The sequence below is a fragment of the Eschscholzia californica genome, unplaced genomic scaffold, assembly GCF_041429995.1.
Source record: "Eschscholzia californica isolate CP2 unplaced genomic scaffold, dmEscCali1.0.p SCAF_3, whole genome shotgun sequence".
Taxonomy (NCBI): Eukaryota; Viridiplantae; Streptophyta; class Magnoliopsida; order Ranunculales; family Papaveraceae; genus Eschscholzia; species Eschscholzia californica.
The window spans coordinates 26,327,527-26,348,742 of record NW_028238420.1 but is presented as its reverse complement, the minus strand read 5'-3'; the positions used below and the strand labels follow the sequence as shown (position 1 = coordinate 26,348,742).

At 39.2% G+C, this 21,216-nt stretch overlaps 1 protein-coding gene across 1 annotated transcript; it reads right to left on the bottom strand.

Annotated features, from left to right (window-relative positions):
* Positions 1–598: 598 nt before the first annotated feature.
* Positions 599–1,880, bottom strand: LOC147549234 (uncharacterized). The gene is given in 3 exon segments (XM_086666282.1): positions 599–643; positions 645–1,112; positions 1,167–1,880. Coding segments are annotated over 3 exon segments (1,227 nt in total).
* Positions 1,881–21,216: the final 19,336 nt, after the last annotated feature.

Genomic DNA, 21,216 nt, shown 5'->3' with positions numbered 1-21,216 from the left:
TGCCAAAAGATTACAAAGAGGTCTAGATATCTTGCTGAAATCTTTAATAAACCGTCGATAAATCCAGCATGTCCTAAGAACGATCACATATCTCTAACCGTTTTAGGGACTGGAAGGCTTTTTATCAACTCTACTTTAGCCTTATCTACTTCAATGCCCTTTTCAGAAATGACATGCCCTAAGACTATTCCTGAGCGAACCATAAAGTGACATTTTTCCCAATTGAGAACTAGGTTCTTCTCTTTTTATCGAACCAACACGAGTGTGAGGTGATGCAGACACTGATCGAATGATGAACCGAAGACTGAAAAATCATCCATAAAGACCTCGAGAAACCTCTCTACCATATCTGAAAATATGCTCATCATACATCGTTAAAAAGTGGCGGGTGCATTACACAACCCAAAAGGCATCCGACGATAAGCATAAGTTCCAAATGAACAAGTGAAAGTGGTTTTCTCTTGGTCTTTAGGGGCTATTGGGATCTGATTATAGCCAGAATATCCATCTAAGAAACAGTAGTAGCTATGCCCAACTAGTCTTTCTAGCATCTGATCAATGAAAAGAAGAGGGAAATGGTCTTTCCTCGTGACCGTGTTCAATTTCCTGTAGTCAACACAAACACGCCACCCAGTGGTCATCCTAGTAGGTATTAATTCATTTGACTCGTTCTTGACTACAGTAATGCCTGATTTCTTGGGTACAGTTTGAACAGGGCTGACCCAAGTACTATCTGAAATAGGGTATATGATACCCGCTTCTAACAATTTCAGGACTTCAGCTCTAACAACCTCCTTCATGTGAGGGTTAAGTCTACGTTGCATTTCCCTTGACGGTGTAGCATCTTCCTCTAGGTAGATATGGTTCATGCAAACAAAAGGACTTATACCCTTTAAATCAGCTATTGACCACCCTAAAGCCTCTTTGTGGTTTCTAAGGACATCTAGCAGTCTACTTTCCTGTTCTTTTTCTAACTCAGAAGCAATGATGACAGGTAGAGTTTCAGATGGGCCTAGAAACGAATACTTTAAGTTGTCAGGCAAGGGTTTCAATTCTAAGGAAGGTGGTTTCTCTGTGGATGGAAGCAACTCTGGGATGGGAGGACTACTGGACTCACTGGTGGATGATAGTTGATTTGTCTCTATAGTTGGCGAGTCCATTGGCGCGGACAAAATGAGGGGTTCAGCTTTTGCTTTCCACTCATCAGTATCCAGTAATGGGGTAGAATCCAACAAAGCATTCACCTCATTGATACTTCCCTCCTCATCAAAGTCTAAGCCAAAATGAGCCAACAGTGTTTCTAAAGGATCCTCGGATAAGGTCTCAGGTAAAGAATCCTGAACGAACATATCTATTAGGTTCATTTCGCTAAAATCATTAACATCATCAGGGAAAAGTCCAGCCTTAAAGATGTTCATCTCTACAGTCATGTTTCCAAAAGACAATCTTAAAAGTCCACTCCTACAGTATATGACAGCATCAGATGTAGCTAAGAATGGTCGTCCTAAAATGACGGGAATTTGGTTTTGGGTATCACGAACTGGTTCAGTATCTAAGATGATGAAATCTACAGGAAAGATGAATTCACCAACTTTTATCAAAACATCTTCCACTATCCCACGTGGTCGCCTAACAAACCGATCTGCCAACTGGAGAGCTATAGAAGTGGGTTTTATTTCTCCTAACCCTAACTGTAAGTAAACCGAGTAAGGAAGTAGGTTAACACTGACACCTAGATCTAACAATGCTCGTTCGATCTTGTGTTCCCCTATGGTACATGGTAATGTAGGACTTCCTGGGTCTTTATACTTAGTTGGATGGGTTTGCTGGAGAATAGAGCTCACTTGTTGGGTCAAGAAGACTTTCTTATGCACATTCATCTTACGGTTCCTAGTACATAAGTCTTTAAGGAACTTAGCGTAAGCTGGGATTTGTTTAATAGCATCTAATAATGGAATGTTAATACTAACCTGTTTGAACATTTCCATTATCTCCTCAAACTGAGTTTTCTTCTTTAGTTCTACCAAACGCTGAGGATATGGGGCTCTAGGAACATACGACTCAGGCACAATGGGTGGGTCTTCAGACTCAGGAGCCTTCTCAGGCTCTTTACTAGGGACAGTAGTTGGTAAGTTGGGTTGTTCAGAGTTTAGTTCACTATCTTCGGGAACTCCTACCTTATTGTCAATTACCCTACCACTTCTAAGGGTGGTTACTGCATTGGCCTGGTCCATCGACTGTTTACCCTTCAGGTTTGGCTCTGGTTGACTAGGAAACATACCCTGATCTCTTTGTCTAAGGGCTTCTCTAAGTTGACCTACCTTGGTTCTTAAACTACTTACAGCCTGGTTAGTCTGTTGTACAGCCTGGTTGGTCTGTTGTATAGTCTAGTTGGTCTGTTGTGCAAACTCTATTTGGGTTTTAGCTAGTTGCTTCATGGTTTCCGCTAAAGACTCATTGTATTGAGAAGGATATTGGGTACTAGATTGACTCTGGTTTTGAGCAAAAGGATTCCTAGGAGCATTAAACCCAGGAGCAGGAGGGTTCATGGAACTACTAACCTGACCCTGATTTTGACCCTTGGACCAAGAAAAATTGGGGTGATTTCTCCAACCCGGATTATAAGTGTTCGAATAAGGATCATATTTCTGACGATTATCTTTCCTAGAGTTTAGATAAAGAGCATTAGCTTGCTCTTTTTCATCAGAAACAAAGAATAGGGTACACTTATTCCCTGTATGAGATGGGTCTCCACAGACGGAGAACGGATAAGAGATAGATTCATTCCAACACTCAGGACCTGAGTGGGATCCTCCCTAACTGCTTTAGGCTGACCAAGCTCTAGGGCTTCTATCCTTCTCGTCATGGCGGCGAGTTTAAGTTCGGACTCATCAACTCTATAGATGCCACCTTTATTCGGAGTAGGATTTGCCCTAGTAGGAGGTCCTCTAGAAGTTTCCCATTGGTGGGATTTCTCAGCTAGATCTTCTAGAAACGTCATGCAGTCATCGACGGATTTATAAGTAAATCCGCCACCACAGAATGACTCTATAATGGATGTAGTGGGATAGTCTAGTCCGTCATAGAGAAATTGGACTAGTCTGCTCTTTTCATAACCATGGTGTGGACACTGTAGTTCCAGTTCTTTAAATCTCTCAAGGTATTTGTAGAGAGACTCTCCTTCTTGTTGCACAAAATTATTAAGACTTTGCCTTAAAGCGGTGGTTTTGTGCTTGGGAAAGATCATCAAAAGGAATAAACCGGTTAATTCTTCCCATGTGGTGACGGAATGAGGTTGTAAGGCATACAACCAAGATTTTGCTTTCTCTCTCAAAGAGAAAGTGAACAACCTAAGCCACACTATTTCATCAGACATATTAGGGAATCTTATAGTCCCACGGATTTCTTCAAAATCCCTAACATGGTGGTAGGGATTCTCGTTCTCAACTCCACGAAAGAGTGGGAGCATTTGAATAATGCTCGGCTTTAACTCGAAGTGAGACGTGGAGTGGGGTAACTATATGCATGATGGTTGACATGTTCTAGTAGGGTTCATTTAATCCCTGAGTGTCATAGGTGGATTTCCATCCCTGGCTTGGTTTAGATTTTCACCCATAGTGTCACTCAAAGAGAGATTGGCTAGAAGATTACTTAGATGAGTTTCTCTACTAATGAAACAACCTCTCTTATCACGATATCTATCGGGCATAAACTAGAGCCCAATGACCAAGGATATTCTCAACAAAACTTTTTTTTTTTCAAATCGAAAACCGAGGAATCACTACGAAGACCCTAGAGGAAAGGAAACACAATCAGTCTGACTCCACCAAGCAACCTAAACAAAATCTAGACGAAAGACTAGTTGGTCAGATTTACCTTACAAATCTAGACAGCTCCTATTTCGTAACAAAGCTTGAACTATAATGTTTACGAGGGTTACTCCGTCCAAGTACTACGGTGAAACCACTCTTGGAGACGACCAACGATAAACGTTGTGATAGCCGTCCAACCTGGTAACATTTCCTCTTCTCGAGGCGACCTTATAAAGAGTTGAGTGAACTTTCCCTTTAGGAATGCCCAAATAAAAATTAAGTCCCCGAATTGTTTCAAAGATCCTATGAGCTCAAAAATCTTAGGGGCTAATGTCTAAATCAGATTTTAGTTTTTTTTTAGGTGAGGTTTAGGATCGTGAATCTTGTTACCTATTTGGACAAGAGAACGGTGATGAAATCCGTCTCCTATCTTTTAATTGGGTTATTGCCCTTACTAGAATGCTTATACTAAACAATTTGATCAAAGAAATTAGGCACACAAAACACACAATTACCCACTGACAGGGGCTTCGTGGGTGATTTAGAGAAATTGCCTCCAGTTCAAGATGGGCGATGACCCTTGCAGACGACCCGGGCCACTCTCCCGTGAGTGTTCCAACCCGAGGCTTCGTTTTAGTTTTCGGTTACAATTTATAAAGCCCTCCAATTTAGGGTCAAAACTTTAAAACAAAATAAAACTAGAAAGTCTAAAAGTCTCTCTCTCACCAAAAATAAAAAAAATACTAAAAATAAAATGTAAATTTCTTTTCTTGAGCTCCTCTCCTTGTTGCGCCTTTTCCTTCGCTCTTTCGCGTTTCTACACACCAAAAATGGAAAAGCAAGTCAAAGTGTCCAAAAATAAAAACTTACCAAAAACAAAACTTTCCAAATATAGAAATAAGATAAGACAAATTCAAACTTAGTCCCCGGCAGCGGCGCCAAAAACTTGATGGGCCTAAAAAGTTTCCTAAATAGGTCTACACCCGCAAGTGCACTGGTGTCAAGTTGTAATAAATTCCGGTAAGAACGGTTCGTTCCTCAGAGACTTAGTCAAACTTAAATTTTAACTTTAATTTTAACTTGGAATCTAACTTGGTTTGATTGGTAATATTTTTCAAATTATAAAAAAAATAGCAATTAAAATTTAAATAACTCTTAAGTTGATATTCAGAAAAGGGGAACCTAGGGTTTTCGAATCCATCCTTCTAAAAATTCTAACGACGATTTGTTATGATTTAATTAGCAAATTCTTTATATAACTCAGATTTTAGTCCATGAATGGTCTAAAAATCCGGAAGATTTTATCATGAAAAACAATAAAAATTATTAACAAATCATATCGATAAAATTAATTTTGGACTTCATCTAAACCCTATATAGACAAGATTTTAGCCAATCATGCTAGAAGAGATAAACATTTAAATTTATATAAGTAAAAGAGTAAGAAAACTTAACTTTTTCGCTATTCCCAAACCAAACAGGGCCCTAGGGAAATGATTTCCTTCTGTTTTTCCCAGGATTCTGCCAAACGCACCCTCAGGGAAAACAATTTTCTCGTCTTCCCGGAAATGGACTCTCTGTGGGAAAATAGTTTTCCCACCTATTTTCTCGTCTTCTTCACTTACTTTCTCTCTCTACTGTTTCTGCCTCTCTCTCTCTCTATGGATCTCTTGAAATTCTTTCTCTCTTTCTCTCTTAATAATCTTTTCTCTCACTAAAAAGAATTACAAACAGAAGAAAAGAAGAAAGATAAATGATGATGATGATGATGATCTCGGTTTTGATTTTCTTCTGAACTTTTATAATACTCTCTCTACAATCACTCTTTTCTTTCACTAAAAAAAGTAAAATTACAGAGAAAAGCCAAATAGAAATCAGAGATGATGATGATGATCTCGGTTTTGATATTCTCTTAGCCGTGAGATAATTATTTCTCCTCCAAAACCCGAGTCTCTTTTCTTGTTTTAGCCGTCCAGAGATATCACAACTCGTCTCCCTCTCTGTCTATATAGCAAAAATAATTGTGATCTCTCCTCTTTATTCTTTCCTTCTCTCCATGTAATCTCTTTCTCTTCATATGGAAAGAAAATCCGAGAGCTTTCTCTCTCTAAAATATATTGCTTCGGTTAGCTCCTCCTCTTTCCTTCTCGGTTTCCATCTCACTCTCCCTCTCTTGGTTTCCTTTTTTATCTCAAGAAAACAGAGAAGAGAAAGATTTCTCTCTTTGATTTGGTAACATAAACGAGTACATGGTGTCCGCGTCACCAGCTGTTGGCTCTACCCATTAAGAGGGACACTAGGATGGTGCGCGGACCACCGAAGCAAATACCACATAACCGTCTGATCTTCACGCGAGTTACAGTGCCCGTCGGATGTGAAATGGGAGTACTGACGCTGTTACATGTGAAGCACCAAATCAGGAGCCAAAATAAATCCCGAGCGCCAGCCAATGCTTCCCAACAGTGTACGGACACCTCATCCGTGCCGTTCGACTTGTGCCACGTGTACCTGGATTGTGGATTCTTACTTCTCCCGGAAGTGTACCGAAATTTCGAGTTAACGTCCAGTTTTATGCCATGTGTCTTTGACGCCTTGGTCTAATTGATTTTGACCCCGATTTTGACTTGCCCTATTTCCCTGATCCGGACTCCGATTCCACTTCCGCTTTCGCCGATATATTTGTATTGGACTCAACTTTCACATGAGCACTAATATTGACCAGAATACCCTTGTCATTAAAATGACCAAAATGCCCCTCAAGTATGTCTTTATCACGATGTTTTCGCATCGAACTCCGTAAATGAGACCTGAGAAAGAAAATCAAACAAATCATCAGAGTAACCGCTCGAACTGGACTAACTAACCCGAGTTAAGAGATTCAGATGGGACATTTTCATGTCTCATCATTCATTGATGGTGGGCCTGCCTCCGCAGGGTGCCATCTTTAACCTCGGGACAATATGGGTTGACCTATGAAGAGGTCTACATGTCTAAATGGTTATTCTCAACGAGTCAGCAAAAGGGTTTTCGACTTCGAGGCGAAGGATGAATTGAACACATAAATGTGTTATTCATCAACCAAGAGTTATAAGAGTATGACCAGTAAAGAGTTACTCACCCAGGACGACGGGGTTAAGGGCAGTGCCTTAGACACATAGTACACTTAACCTCGAAGAAATGGGGTCTTGGAATCGCATTATACGCTTTACCTCGAAGAAATGGGGTCTTGGAATCGCATTATTCATCTAGAGACGGTTTTCATTGCATAATGTGGCAAAAAACTGTGTTTTGCTATGATAATAAGTTTTAGGATTTTGCTTTTTCTTTATTGTATAGTTTATATGACTATTAGAAAATAGCTTTCCAACCTTCGTTCATTCCTTGAGAAAACGAAACTTATTTTCTTGATTGGATTAGAATCCGAGAAACGCTCTCGAATTCGAAACAAAAGAAAACGTCAGAGAATATCCTATTCTTAATGTTCACTATTACCACAGTTTGTGAAAATAATTGAAAAGAACAATGAGGAACGTTTGAATCTAAGAAACAAGTTCTTCAGATTCAACAACCAAAGGAATATAAGAAGAGGTTTTATGATTCATAGGGACAAAGGGTCGAAGTTTTAAAAGCAATGGCTAGGCCATTACATGAAACTATCCTAAGTACTTGGAAGACAAAGAAACGGGATTAAGAATTTTGGTTCTTGTATCTTTGTCAACAAAGTTAGTTTGGAAAGTATTGTAGACTCCCTTCATCAGGTGTTTAAAACTGAACGCGACTAGGACACGTCCTAGCGACCAGCTCGCGTCCTTAGCCTATTAAACTAGCAGTTCTAGTCCTTCTCGGACTAGGACTTCCCATCTTATGGACCAGCAATTCTAGTCCGTCTAGGACCAGGATAGGTCCCAGTCTTCTCGAACTTAGAGTCTGAGAAGATGTGACCTTGACTTAGACGCGACCACAAGTCAAGACGCGTCTCAAGCGTGAGACTCGTTCTTGGGTTGTTGTCTAGACGCGTCTGGGTGTGTCTAGGACATAAGGACGCATCCTGCCTAGGGCTAGGACGCGTCTGGACAGAGGGGCTCGGCACGTTTGGAACATGTCGTCCCTGGCCTGGGCCATGTCCGGCCCATGCCGAGAATGGTCTTGGGCTTACCCGAGACTCAGTCAATGGGCTTTGACCAAGAGGTTGACTTGGGTCTTTTGAGTTTGACTCGGGCCTTAATGCGCCTTGACCCGAGTGGGAGTTTTTCGGTCTTTTTCCTGATTCTTCTCCCGATTCCAACTAAATTTTTTCGACATTGACCCGGGCCGTTTGAGGCCTAAACAGAGTTTTCCTTGAATCGATTTTAGAAATCATTAAGGAAGAAGCATAACGTGTATTAGTTCATATTTTACAAAAATAAACCTAAAAGTCTGTTAGACATAGAGATGTCACAATTTCCCACAAATAGCGAACCTAGAAACGAATCTAGGATACATACTTTATTTTATGAATGTCATATTTTGTATGTATGTATATGTGAATGCGTAGAATAGTATTGCCTTTATATAAGTAATCGACTCTTGTTTTTAAGAACAAGTGAGTATGTGCTAGAATAGTACTTAGAGTATAGGGTCATAAGATCCATTGATGAACCCAATGATGAGATCATGGTTCAAGTGGGAGTAATCAATGGAGGTTCAAGGACGTAAATCCAAACGAACCATAGGCAAACAAGAGGTAACCTAAAAGATTAGATCTTTTAGGGGTTATACTAGGAACTAATTAATTCCTTATGCAAACTCACATAAACTTTACATATTAAAGTCACGAATGGTTACGATAGAGTTCACAGTAACACATACTTGATAAATTACGCAAAAGTCCCCAAAAAGAATTTTGAGTAAAGCCTACCCAGAATCTGCTGAGCCCTTGTTCATCGATGGTGGGTCTGCCTCCGCAGGGTGCCATCTTTTACCTCGGGACAGTACAGCTAGAGCTATGAAGAGGTCTACAAGTGTAATTGGTTATTCTCAACGAGTCAACAAAAGGTTTTTGGATTTCGAGGCAAAGGATGAATTGAACACATCATCGTGTTATTCATCAACCAACAGCGATAGGAGTATGACCAGTAAAGAGTTACTCACCCAGGACGAAGGGTTAAGGGAAGTGCCCTAGTACGTTTAACCTCAAAGAAACAGGGTCTCGGAATCGCATTATTCAACAGGGGATGGTTTTCAGTGAATAATGTGGCAAAACTGTGTTTTTGCTATGATAATAAGTTTTAGGATTTTGCTTCTTCTTTTAATGTAGATTATATATGACTATTAGAAAATAGTTTTCTAAGCTTCGTTTATTTCTCAATAAGGAATGAAACGAAACTTATTTCCTTGATTGGATTAGAATCCGAGAAACGCTCTCGAATTCGAAATAAAGAAAATGTCTGAGAATATCCCATTCCAATGTTCGTTGTTACCTCAGTTTGTGAAGACAACTGAAAAGAACATTGAGGAACGTTTGAATCTAAGAAACAAGTTCTTAAGATTCAGCAACCAAAGGAATATAAGAAGAGTTCTTATGATTCATAAGGCATAAGGGTCAGAGTTTTAAAAGCAATGGCTAGGCCATTACAAGAAACTACCCTAAGTACCTGGAAGACAAAGAAACGGAATTGAGAATTCCGGTTCTTGTATCTTTATAAAAAGAGTTAGTTTGGCAAGTATAGTAGACTTCCTTCATCAGGTGTTTAAAACCGGATGTGCAGCTCAGTAGGAGCTCAAGAGAATTACATACTTGACCAAAAGGAGAAAAGATCCAAGAGGGAGCAGAAGCAAGTGATTACTAAGGATGCTGAATTGGATCAGAGTCTTCTTTTGGACACTGATCTAGCTTAGACCTTAATAAGTGTTATTATGTTCTTCTAGAAACATCTAATATTTTAAACCAGTGTTAAATTAACAAAGACGGTTCTAGGAGAACTGAAACGTTAACAATGATACTAGAGGCTACAATCAAAGGATTCAAACCGGTCAACTCTAGTTTTGTCATTGCGCCAAATTCGCATAAGACATATGAGGAAGATCCAATGGGATGGACTTATAAGTCCAATGATTTAGAATCATACGATTCATGTGAATTTTGTTCAAAAGGACTATTTGACAGAGTCACCTTTTCGAAAGAAGGATATGACTAGTGAACTAATAGTCTTCATACATATGGATGTATGTAAAACTATTAATACACTAACTGAAGTTAACCAGAATCCACTTGAGCGAAAATATAAGTCATTCGATTAGATCAAGATGATGAATATTTAAGTCAAAAATTTGATGACCATCAAAGAAGGTGAGAAATAGTTTCTCACCTTGCTCCAACAAACACATCATATGGGTGATGAGTCCAGTGGGAGTGATCGAATATGTTAGACATGAGTCGATTAATGATGGGTATAGGCCAATGTTCCCAACACTTTCGAGGATATATTCTCAAACATGGTTGTTTGTCAGACCTAACCACATTTCAGTCTAAAGCTGAAAGACACCATAGGATTATGGATTTGGAATGGAGGTTTACGGGTAGTTTGCACACAAGACAAAGTATTTCTTTATGTGATAAAGAATCATATGGGTTCTTCTACAATCCATCAGAGAACAAAAATTTGTTGCTCGTGATGTGTCTTGCTTGAAATAAAAGTTACTCCAATAAGACAAGTGGGAGAAATTTTAGATATCGAAGAAATTCGATAAGAGCAACAAACTGACAATGGTATTACAAAACAACGGTGGTATACGAATGTAAGAAATTGTGGTTCCTATCTATTCTAGCCGATAGATATGGCAATAGAGGTACAGATAGTAGATCTCAAAGATCCTTCCGCGTAAGTCGAATTAGATTCGCAGAAGAGCCCTCAAGAAGTTGAGAGCGTCTCAAAGTTGTTCAAACCTCTCGTAGGCCTTGAAGGCTCATAGATCTGTCTCAGAGGACTAAATCCTACTAAAGAAGAAATGAGCTACCTACACAAAAGTTATTACGAAGTCACTCTGAAATATGTCTTGGAGTCATAAGACCAGAATGGATTCCATGCCTGAAATCAAGTTTGGAACTTGATCTATTTTCTTAAAAGGAATAGTTCCTGTTAAGTACAAATAGGTTTTTCACAGTGAAAACAAACAAGGATGGAAACATTGGTGTTTCCCAGAGCAAAACTAAGAAAGAAGGTCACAGAATTCATGGTATAGACCACGAAAAAACCATCTCTCAAGTTGTGACGCTTGAGACCATAATGATTAAACACTAGCAAATAGAATGTGTACGTGACACATCCTAGAGGAAGTTAACACTTTTAAACGCTGGTGATAATTGCAAGCTTCAGAAATCGATCGAAGGATTGAAGCATGCAAGTAGGAGTAGGAATCTTCGATTCTGTAAAGTAATCAAAAGTTGGTTTCTTTAAGAATGAAGAGAAATCTTGAATTCAGATAGTTCAAGAAGGTTAGTGGGAGTGACCCAGTTTTCTTTGGTCCGGTATGTAGACGACATACTAGAGATTAAGATCAACATTCTGATGTTGAAAAACAGTTTAGAACTGACTCAATAAAAAGGACCATACACAAAGGTGAAAGGCTTTTGGGCATCAAAGATCTATAGGAATAGATCGACAAGATGATAAGACTTATTCAAGAAAAGTCTTGAAAAGTCTAATGTGAAAGATTCAAGAAGAGTAATTCTACCCAAGTCTCGAGAAACATAGCTTGGCAAGATTCAGAATTCGAGTTATTACGATGAACAAGCATGCATGAGAAAAGATGGTTATGCTGAAAGCATAAGATCGGTCTTGTTAGACATGATTAGCGTTCACCTTGACATCTTAAATACTTGGAGTATTTATGGTCATCACCAATCAAATCTAGATAGCTGATCTAGATAGCACCTAAGAATTATTATAAAGTACTTGAGAAAGACTTACGATAGATGCTCAGTACAATGCAAGGAAATAAAACAAAACAGTCATATGTTGCAAACTTCCAGACCAAGATGACAATCTTAACTTGGAAGAACAACAGTAAGCTGGAAAGGTTCCAAGAAGAGACTGTTGCAAACTCTATGAATAAAAGAAAATAGTTAAAGCTTTAGAAGCTTTAATTTAGTATTGAAATACTAAAGATTATCATCTGGATGATAACCAGCAAGATCCACATACATTAGATCTACTAACTAAACTGTCACCTTAGACTAAGTATGGAAGTCATACTAGGGTCATAGGCATTAAACTTTCGAGAAAAGCTTAGACTGCTAAAATTGGGGGTGTAAGGAGTTACACGGGAAGGCTCAATTTTACAAACTCTTATTATCAGAAATAATTTACTTATTTCATCGTTAAATCTTGGTGTATAGTGAAGCATTCCAAGTAGGATTATCAGATACGTGATCTTGTAAATGAAACCCTACTAAGTGAATTTGAAATAGATTTATTATTAAGTCCCTAGTCCAGGTCATATTACATGGACAACAATGACTTACGAAGACTAGCATGAGAAATTGGCTGATAGCGCAGTTTCATGGGCTATACGAACTGTGAATTCGAGTCAATTACATAGGGGTATGACTGGGAATATACACTGGATAACCCAACATGAGAATTCTTCAATGAGTAATGAAATACGTCATGAACTCTCATAGGTAAGATTGGAAAGATTCCTTAAACATGAGTGTTCTACTCATCTTATGTAAGGAGTGTCAAACTTTGGTACCGCCAAATGTTTTGTCGTGAAAGGAGGTTATAAAAGTGGATTACTGGGAATGACATGATAGACATGAAGTTAAGTGGGAGTACAAGACTGGATTATGTTCTCCTAACTAGGTTAGGATTGGTATCTCTGGGCCACTTGAGGAGAAGCGACTGAAAATGTACTGTCGTACTCTAATGGATTAATAGTTAATCATTAGCCTTGACAGTTGTTCTCCAGATCAAAAAAGTCTGAAAAGGTATGACGTATCAAATGAGATGCGAAGTGACATGGGAATCGAGTATTGCACTTGCTCTAAGTACAAGTGGAAGACTAAAGGATATAGTCCTTCGGTCTGAAGGAGATGTCCTTCCGAAGGAATGTCCTTCGACCAAGGTGTCAATGCATACAATTTGTCAGTTAGGATAACGATGACTTTCTTCGAAAGATCATCTAGTCCGGTCCAATTAGGGGTCGTAATGCTTAGCTAGAAGCCGTTTATGCTCGTCGGATCACTTCAGTACTCCGCGGCTAACATAGACTGGATCCTACAACGGGTTACACCAAAGAGTGGTAGCTTGATCGGAGAGAGTTGACTCATGGGAGCTTGTCTATAGATGGATATGATCAAGTCTGATAGTGCCAAAAAGATAGATGGAATCGGGTCCAGAAAAGGAACCCGGAAAAGTGCAAAGCCAACTGGGTGGGTGCTCGGATCACACCCGGTAGGGGCAACCCAGGGTCGGCCGTGTGGGAGCAATGGGCCGGACATATCAAGCCCATAAAGGAGCTGATATGGTCGGCCAAGGCACTTAAGTAAACCCATTAGGGTTTCGAGTCAGAAAGGTTCTGACAGTTTTCCTTTTTTAGGACTCTTATTGAAACCTAACTTGAATGAGTCTCCTGTTAGGGTTTCTCTATATAAGAGTCATTAGAGTTCAGAAAAAGGGTTGGATTTTTCTCAAGAGAAAACTTCATCTCTCTCACAATTTACAAGTTAGTGGAGAGAGGGTTTTAGAGAAAAAGCTTCTGATGGGCCTGAAAGGGTACACCTAAAGGTCACCACCCGCAAGTATACAGTCGTCAAGTAATAATTCCGGTAAGACAGGGATCGATCCACGGAGACTACGTGAAACCTATTCTAAAACTTAGAAGTAGCATGTTTTCTTTTGCAAAATGGTTTTGGTGATAAAATAATAAAATACTAAAATAGATAACGGAAATGAATTCAAATGGGAGAGCAGTCTAGGGTTTCGAATCCTTTCTAACCATGAACAAAGATGGACTTTTTTTTTTTTTTTGAATAAAGATGGACCTGAATCTCTTATCTTTATGAATCAATGACATCAACTCTTTAACGATTTTAACTATTTACCTATCAATCATCAAGTATCCATCTTAAAGAACTTAACCTATACATGATGGATCAAGAATTTTGAAGCATAAGCAATGAAAGATTTAACACGTTTCAATACTTGATTATCGCCTAAGAAGAATTTACCATTAAAGATGTTACTCTAAACATGATAAATCAACTCGATACAATACTCAAATCATGAACATGTTTGAAAAGAAATCAATGCATATTACGCACTTAAGTTACCAAAATGTAAGTCCATGAATCATACATAGTCCACACTTCATCCAAAATCCTAGACAAAGAGATTAGCAACACATAATCATCAAAGAGAGCATAAAGGATTTCATTACAAAAATCAAGATTAATAGGAAAAATGAGAGGTAGAGATAACCAAATAAGAGTCTCCTTGTTGATATGATGAAGAAGATGATGAAAACTCTTCTTCTTCCTATATTTTATGCTCCAAACAGAGAAGTACTACCCAAAAATTAAACCTCCAAGCTACTATTCTTTATCTCTCTATAATTTCTGGAAGTCAGCCAGGAAGATGAAGAAGGAGATAATCCTTTTAATTAATCTCTGTTTGTTACTCTGTCTCTCTACAAATTCTCTCTCTCTCTCTCTCTAAACCAAAATAATCTCTCTCTCTATTCACTCTCTTTTCTCTCTCACAAAGAAAAAGAGACAATGAAAAATTGATGAAGACTACTATGTTTTGGTTGGAGAAGAAGATAAACTCTGTTTTGGTTTCTCAAAAGAAGATTAACTGATGAGAAATTATGATGAATACTCTTGTACTAGTCTCTTTTCTTCTTCTCTCTCTTTCTTAATATTCAATGAAGCCCTAAGAAGACGATCAAGAAGATGATCAACCCCTGTTTTCTGTTCTAAATTCCCAGCTCCCAAGATAAGATCCCCGCGCTCTATTATCTCTCTGTTTTCTTCATAGAACAAGAAGAACCAAATCAACAACTCCTTCCAGCAGCTCCTCTCTCTAAACCTTCTCTTTTTACAAATTAGAATCCAAAAAAATCCTCTCTCTCTCTCTTATCAATCACCACTTCAATCAAATATCTGATTTCTCTCTTTACTCTGAAATCTTTCTATCTCATAGAACCGACCAGCTTCTCTTTCCTGTCATATCCTCAATCAAATCCTCTTTAGGTTAGAGAAATATCTTCCATTAATCTCTCTCTGTTCTTTCCATTTTTTATGAAGCTCCAGCCATATCATCTCTAAGAAAATCACGATTTCCAACTATCTCTTTCTATTTCACACCATTCTCTCTCTAAATAATCTCATCCGATCTCTGTCATCTCTAACCGAGCTTTTCTCTAAAGGGAAATTTTATAGGCAATGCCCTTTTATTGTTAAAGGCAATCTATTTTGAAAAATTGACTTAGTCAATTCATAATGACCAATTTTGGTTCAAGGCAATGTTATTTTTAGGGCTGATTTTTTTCTCTCTCTTCTTCCTTCTTCATCCTCCTTCATCTTTTTCTTTCCTCCTTCATCTTCTTCTCCTCACCTTCCTTCTTCTTGTTCCCTCTCATCTCTATCTATTAGAAAACTAAACTCCAAAGAAGGAACAACATGGAGAGAAGAAAGTGTATTTGAGGTACACACCATATCGTATTTGCTGTAAATACAAACTAGATTAAATGAAAAAAAAAGTTTAACAAAAGCATATTAGATAAATAATAAGTACAACAAAGCATATTTGGATATGGAAAGAGAACTTTCTGAACTTTTAATTATTGAACTTTTTTATTAGCTTATCAACGTGAACAACGATATCATTGATATGTGGGTGAAGTGTGGCTTGAGGTTGGAGTATCCAATTTAACAATACCTTGTCGCCAGGCGATTAGAGAAAGATGTGAACAAAAAAAAAAAAGATGAACAAAGAATTAAAAAAACAGTCAAGATTGGTGGTCGGACGATGAGGTTGTTAGGTCAAACATTTTTTAGGCATTGCCTTTTAAACACACATTGTCTTTAACCAAACTCGATATTGCCTTTAGCGAGATTGCCTTTAACGGCTTTGGGCATTGCCTATAAAATCTCCCTTCTCTAAAATATATTCATCACACTACGAATTTACTTTATCCTGCTTTCTCTCTCTGTTTTCTTAATAGAGGTGGGACAAATGGCAAGATTCCAATTATTTGGGCCCAATTGACGTGGAGTTTTGTTGGATATTTAAGGAAACTGATTCTATGTATCATCGAGCAATATACAAAGATGTTCCCACCGTCTGATTAGCAAGCCCGTGTTTCGTGTCCGCTAGATTGCTGAGAGGAACATTGAAGCTCTGATGCGCGATGCAGGTCCTACGATAATTCCAAGTGCCGCCCGTTGAAGCTTGAAGGTATACCACACGCACATCACTACCGTGCATCTCCTGTTCTGTGCACCCGCCATGTGTTTTGGAGTTCTTTGTGCTTGATTTTGGTCAACTGCTTTTGACTCAACTTTGACCTGGTATATCTTTCTCATATGGACTCCGATTTGATCACTTCTGTTTTCGTCGATGGATTCGTCTTCGACTCTACTATCATACGAGCACTAATGTTGACCAAAATTACTACAGTACCATTGTCACCAACATGACCGAAATGCCCTTAGTATGTCTTTCTCCCATTTTTATCCGTTTTTCGCGCTCAATTCCGTAAAAGACACCTAGACAAGAGAAACAAACAAATCTTCAGAGTAACTGTTCGAAATGGACTAACTAGCCCTAGTTAAGAGATTCAGATGGGACATTTTCATGTCTCATCAGCTCCCAAACTATCTCTATGGAGTCAAAAGAAGAATGATTATTCTTCTCAACCTTCAATAGAGTCCTAACTGACATACAAAGAAGGGAGATCAATTTATTTACTCGGGTGTCTCAAGTAGAGGAGCAACAATTGGAGCTCTAATCTTTTTCGGGATAAATTCATTGGAATCTTATTCGGGAAAGCGAATCCAGGTATTCTTCTTTCAGTTTCTAGTTCATTATTAGTTCATACATATGATCCTAGTTAATTAGTGTTAAACATATGATGTTTGAGATTCCGCTTACAACACTACTTAGGTGATTATGTGTATTAGATAGATACAAAACCCTACACTTGTTTCTTAGATTCAAACGTTCCTCATTGTTCTTTTCAGTTGTTTTCACAAACTGAGGTAACAGCGAACATTAGCAATGGGATATTCCCAGACGTTTTCTTTTGTTTCGAACTAGAGAGTGTTTCTCGGATTCTGATCCAATCAATAAATTAAGTTTCGCTTAATTGCTTCTCAAGGAATAAACGAAGGTTGGAAAACTATTTTCTAATAGTCATATAAACTATACATTAAAGAAAAAGCAAAATCCTAAAACTTATTATCATAAGAAAAACACAATTTTTGCCACATTATTCAATGAAAATCGCCCCCAGTTGAATAATGCGATTCCAAGACCCCATTTTTTGAGGTTAAGCTTACTAGGGTATTGCCCTTAACCCCGTCGTCCTGGGTGAGTAACTCTTTACTGGTCATACTCCTATGACTCTTGGTTGATGAATAACACATTTATGTATTCAATTCATCCTTTGCCTCAAAATCTAAAACCCTTTTGCTGACTCGTTGAGAATAACAATTTAGACATGTAGACATCTTGATAGGTCTGCACGTATTGTCCCGAGGTTAAAGATGTCACCCTGCGGAGGCAGACCCACCATCGATGAACAAGGGCTCAATACTTGTCTTAATCTGGGTAGGCTTTACTCAAAACTGTTTTTGGGTACTTTTATGTTTTTATCTTGGATGCATTACTATGAACTCTGACGTAATCATCCACGATGTAAAACGTCTTGGGTCTCTTTCTTGGGTGGGAAACCAAGTACATGTATCTTTACCGATTAACAAATTTCTAAATTAGTGAAATGCGCGCGAGAAGTAAATCAAGCCGAACCGATCCTAGTATGGCCCTAGCGTAAAGATCTAATATTCATAGGTAGCTTCATGTTTCCCCTTAGCTCGTATGGATCTCCATCCTTGAACCTCCATTGATTTCTCCCACTCGAACCATGATCTCATCCTTCGGTTCTTCAATGCACACTTCTCTTTCCATACTACTATCCGCATTCACATTTATACATACAATAATATGATGTTCATATTATTCTTAAGTATGTATTTTATTCGATTTTAAATCGAATCTAGGTTCACTATAATCAAAATAGCTCTACAGGAGAAACTATCGACATCTATATGCCAAACGGGCCCTAAATCTACTTTCGTAAAATTTGGACTAATGGCGAGTTTTGGTTTTACTCTTAGTGATTTCTAAAATAAATTTTGGGAAAATCTTCGTTTGGACCCTCGGACGGCCCGAGTGAATTTTCGAAAATTCGGGTGAAACCGGGAGAAGAATCGGAAAAAGACCGAAAAACTCACACTCGGGTCAAGGCCCATTAAGGCCCGAGTCAAACTCAAAGACCTAAGTCAACCTCTTGGTCAAAGCCCATTGACTGAGTCTCGGGTAAGCCCAAGACCAGTCTCAGCATGGGCAAGACATGGCCCGGACCAAGGACGGCATGTTCCAAACGTGTCGAGCCCCTTGGTCCATACGCGTCCTAGCCCTAGGCAGAACGCGTCCTCATGTCCTAGACGTGTCCAAGATGCATCTTGATCAAGGTCGTGTCTTTGGCCATCTCGGATGTGAGGTCTGGGATGTGTTAGACACATCCAGCCGCGTCCTTGACGCGTTTAGACAGCAGCCCAATGACGCGTCTCAAGCTTGAGACGCGTTTTGACCGTGGTCGCGTCCTTGAGACGCGACCTTAGTCAAGGTCGCATCTTCTCGGACTCTAAGTCTGAGAAGACCGCGACCGATCCTAGTCCTAGACGGATTAGGATTGCTAGTCCGGAAGATGGGAAGTCCTAGTCCGAGAAGGACTAGGATTCCTACTCGGATAGGCCAAGGGCGCGACCTGTCCTTGACGCGTCCTGCGCGCGTCCCAGTCGCTTCCTGGACGCGACCAGCCAGCTTGGCCAAAAATTTAGGAACTTCTAAATTTTTGCATCATTTTCTTTCTTATGTAGCTACTGTTCTAAGCTATTGTTTTTTAATGATTCGATCATTAAAAACAATGATTTTTAAAACCTTCTTTCAAAAATCAAAACCCTAAAATCTTAGTTTACGAAACCCTTTTCAAAAAACTCAAAAGCTAAGGTTTCTATGCTTTGAAATCCTTTCAAAACCATGTTTTGATTACGAATAAATCTAACTCAAACTAACCAAAACGTGTTCGAATCTCTATTCAAACTAACCTATCTAATAAATCAAGTCTGAATTTAATTCGTTCTAGTCAAAACTAGTTACAATCAAACGGCTCGTGATGCCATTGTTGGGTTTTGTACGTCTCTAAGACTACATATCATCTAACTAATGTTGTAAGCGGAATCTCAATCATCATATGATCAACACTAGTTATCCAGGATCGCATGCAAGAACTAATAATGAACTAGAAACATAAAGAGAATACCTGGATTTACTTTCCTCGAATTAGATTCCAACTTCTTTATCCTGAAGATGAGAGCTTCATATGTAGCTCCTGTACTTGAGACACCCGAGTGAATAACTTGATCTTCCTTCTTTGTATGTCAGCTAGGACTCCATTGAAGGTTGAGAAGAAGAACCATTCTTTTGACTCCATAGATAGATTAGGAGCTTTTTCTCTAAAACCCTCTCTCTCCACTTAGTTGTATATTGTAAGAGAGAAGTTGTTTTCTCTTGAGAAAATCCAACCCTTTTTCTGAACTCTAATGACCCTTATATAGAGAAACTCTATTAGGAGTCTCACTCAAATTGGATTTCAATAAGAGCCCCAGAAAAGGTAAACTATCAGAACTCCTTCTGACCCGAATTAGGGTTTCAACCGTAATATGGTGCGGCCGGCCACTTAAGCCTATTATGGGCTTACGGCTTACCCTCGCCGGCCCACCCACCTTATATGGCCGGTCCTGATCAATGCCCCTTTGGGCTTGATCAGGACACCCCATAAGTGGGTTCTACCACTTTTCGGGCTTTTCTTTCTAGCTCGATTCTTTCTATCTTTGTGGCACTATCACACTGGATCATATCCATCTATAGGCGAGCTGCCATGAGTCAACTTCCTCCGATCAAGCTGCCACTCTTTGGTGTAACCCGTTGTAGGATCCGGTCTATGTTAGTCGCGGATTACCGAAGTGATCCGACGATCGTAAGCGGCTTCTAGCTAAGCATTACGATCCCTAATTGGACCGGACTAGATGATCTTCCGGATAAAGTCATCGTTATTCTAACTGACAAATTGTACGCATTTCCATCTTGGTCGAAGGACACTCCTTCGGAAGGACATCTCCTTCAGGCCGAAGGACTATATCCTTCACTTACTACATTAGTTAGATCATTAGTAGTCTTAGATACGTACAAAACTCTACATTACGTATCTGCCCTGGAAAGCAGTGCAGAAAACTGAGGCAAGCTTGTCGAATGAATGGATAGACCCAAGTTCGAGAGCTTTGTATCATGCATGGCGGGCCTTTTCTAGATTGTCGGGAAAACTAGACACCAAATTGATTTGTAGGGGGGCTGAAGCTCATTAACGAGGTGTAATCTCGCAAGAACACAGTAGGGTCACCAGAACCATCATAACTCTCGAGGTGGGGACACTTGAAGTTCTTGGGTCTTTGGGATTCGAGGATTACGGAGCTTAGCGGGAGTGAGATTATTATTTTTTTTACTCGCAACGCTATTTTCGTCGTACATTCGGGTAAGCTCAGATACCTGGCGGATAATGAGATCACTTATCGATGGCTCATTTTGCTCCTTTGTCATTTCATGGAACAGTCATTTCATGGAACGGCTCAACCTCTACTGTATAGGAAGGCAAAGCTTCAATCTGTCGTCTCTTTGCCCCGCAGGTCTAGCAATCTCATAACTTCTGAGATGCTTTAACCAGAACAAGGTGGGAAAGCGCTAGTAGGGTCGAGAAGAGTTTTCGCGAGAGGGTCCTTAACTTAGTCATCCGTTCTCTGACTTCCTAAAATTGTTTAACTGATGCAACCTCTTTTCGTGCTTGTGAGAGGCTTTTTTATAATTTGTGTATATTTTCGGCATCTCGTAGGTTTTCGGTGTTGAGGCGTTCAACCTCAACAACTAACTCATCGGCTCCAGGGCGTTTTATCCCATGTGTTATGTCCTCTTGAGAAGACATTCCGACTTTTACAATAACTAATTAAAAGGTCAAGAGTGATTCCAAGAGGAACAGAGTTGAGAATTCGCTACCAAATGGTGATGATTTTGTTGGAGTCAGCCCT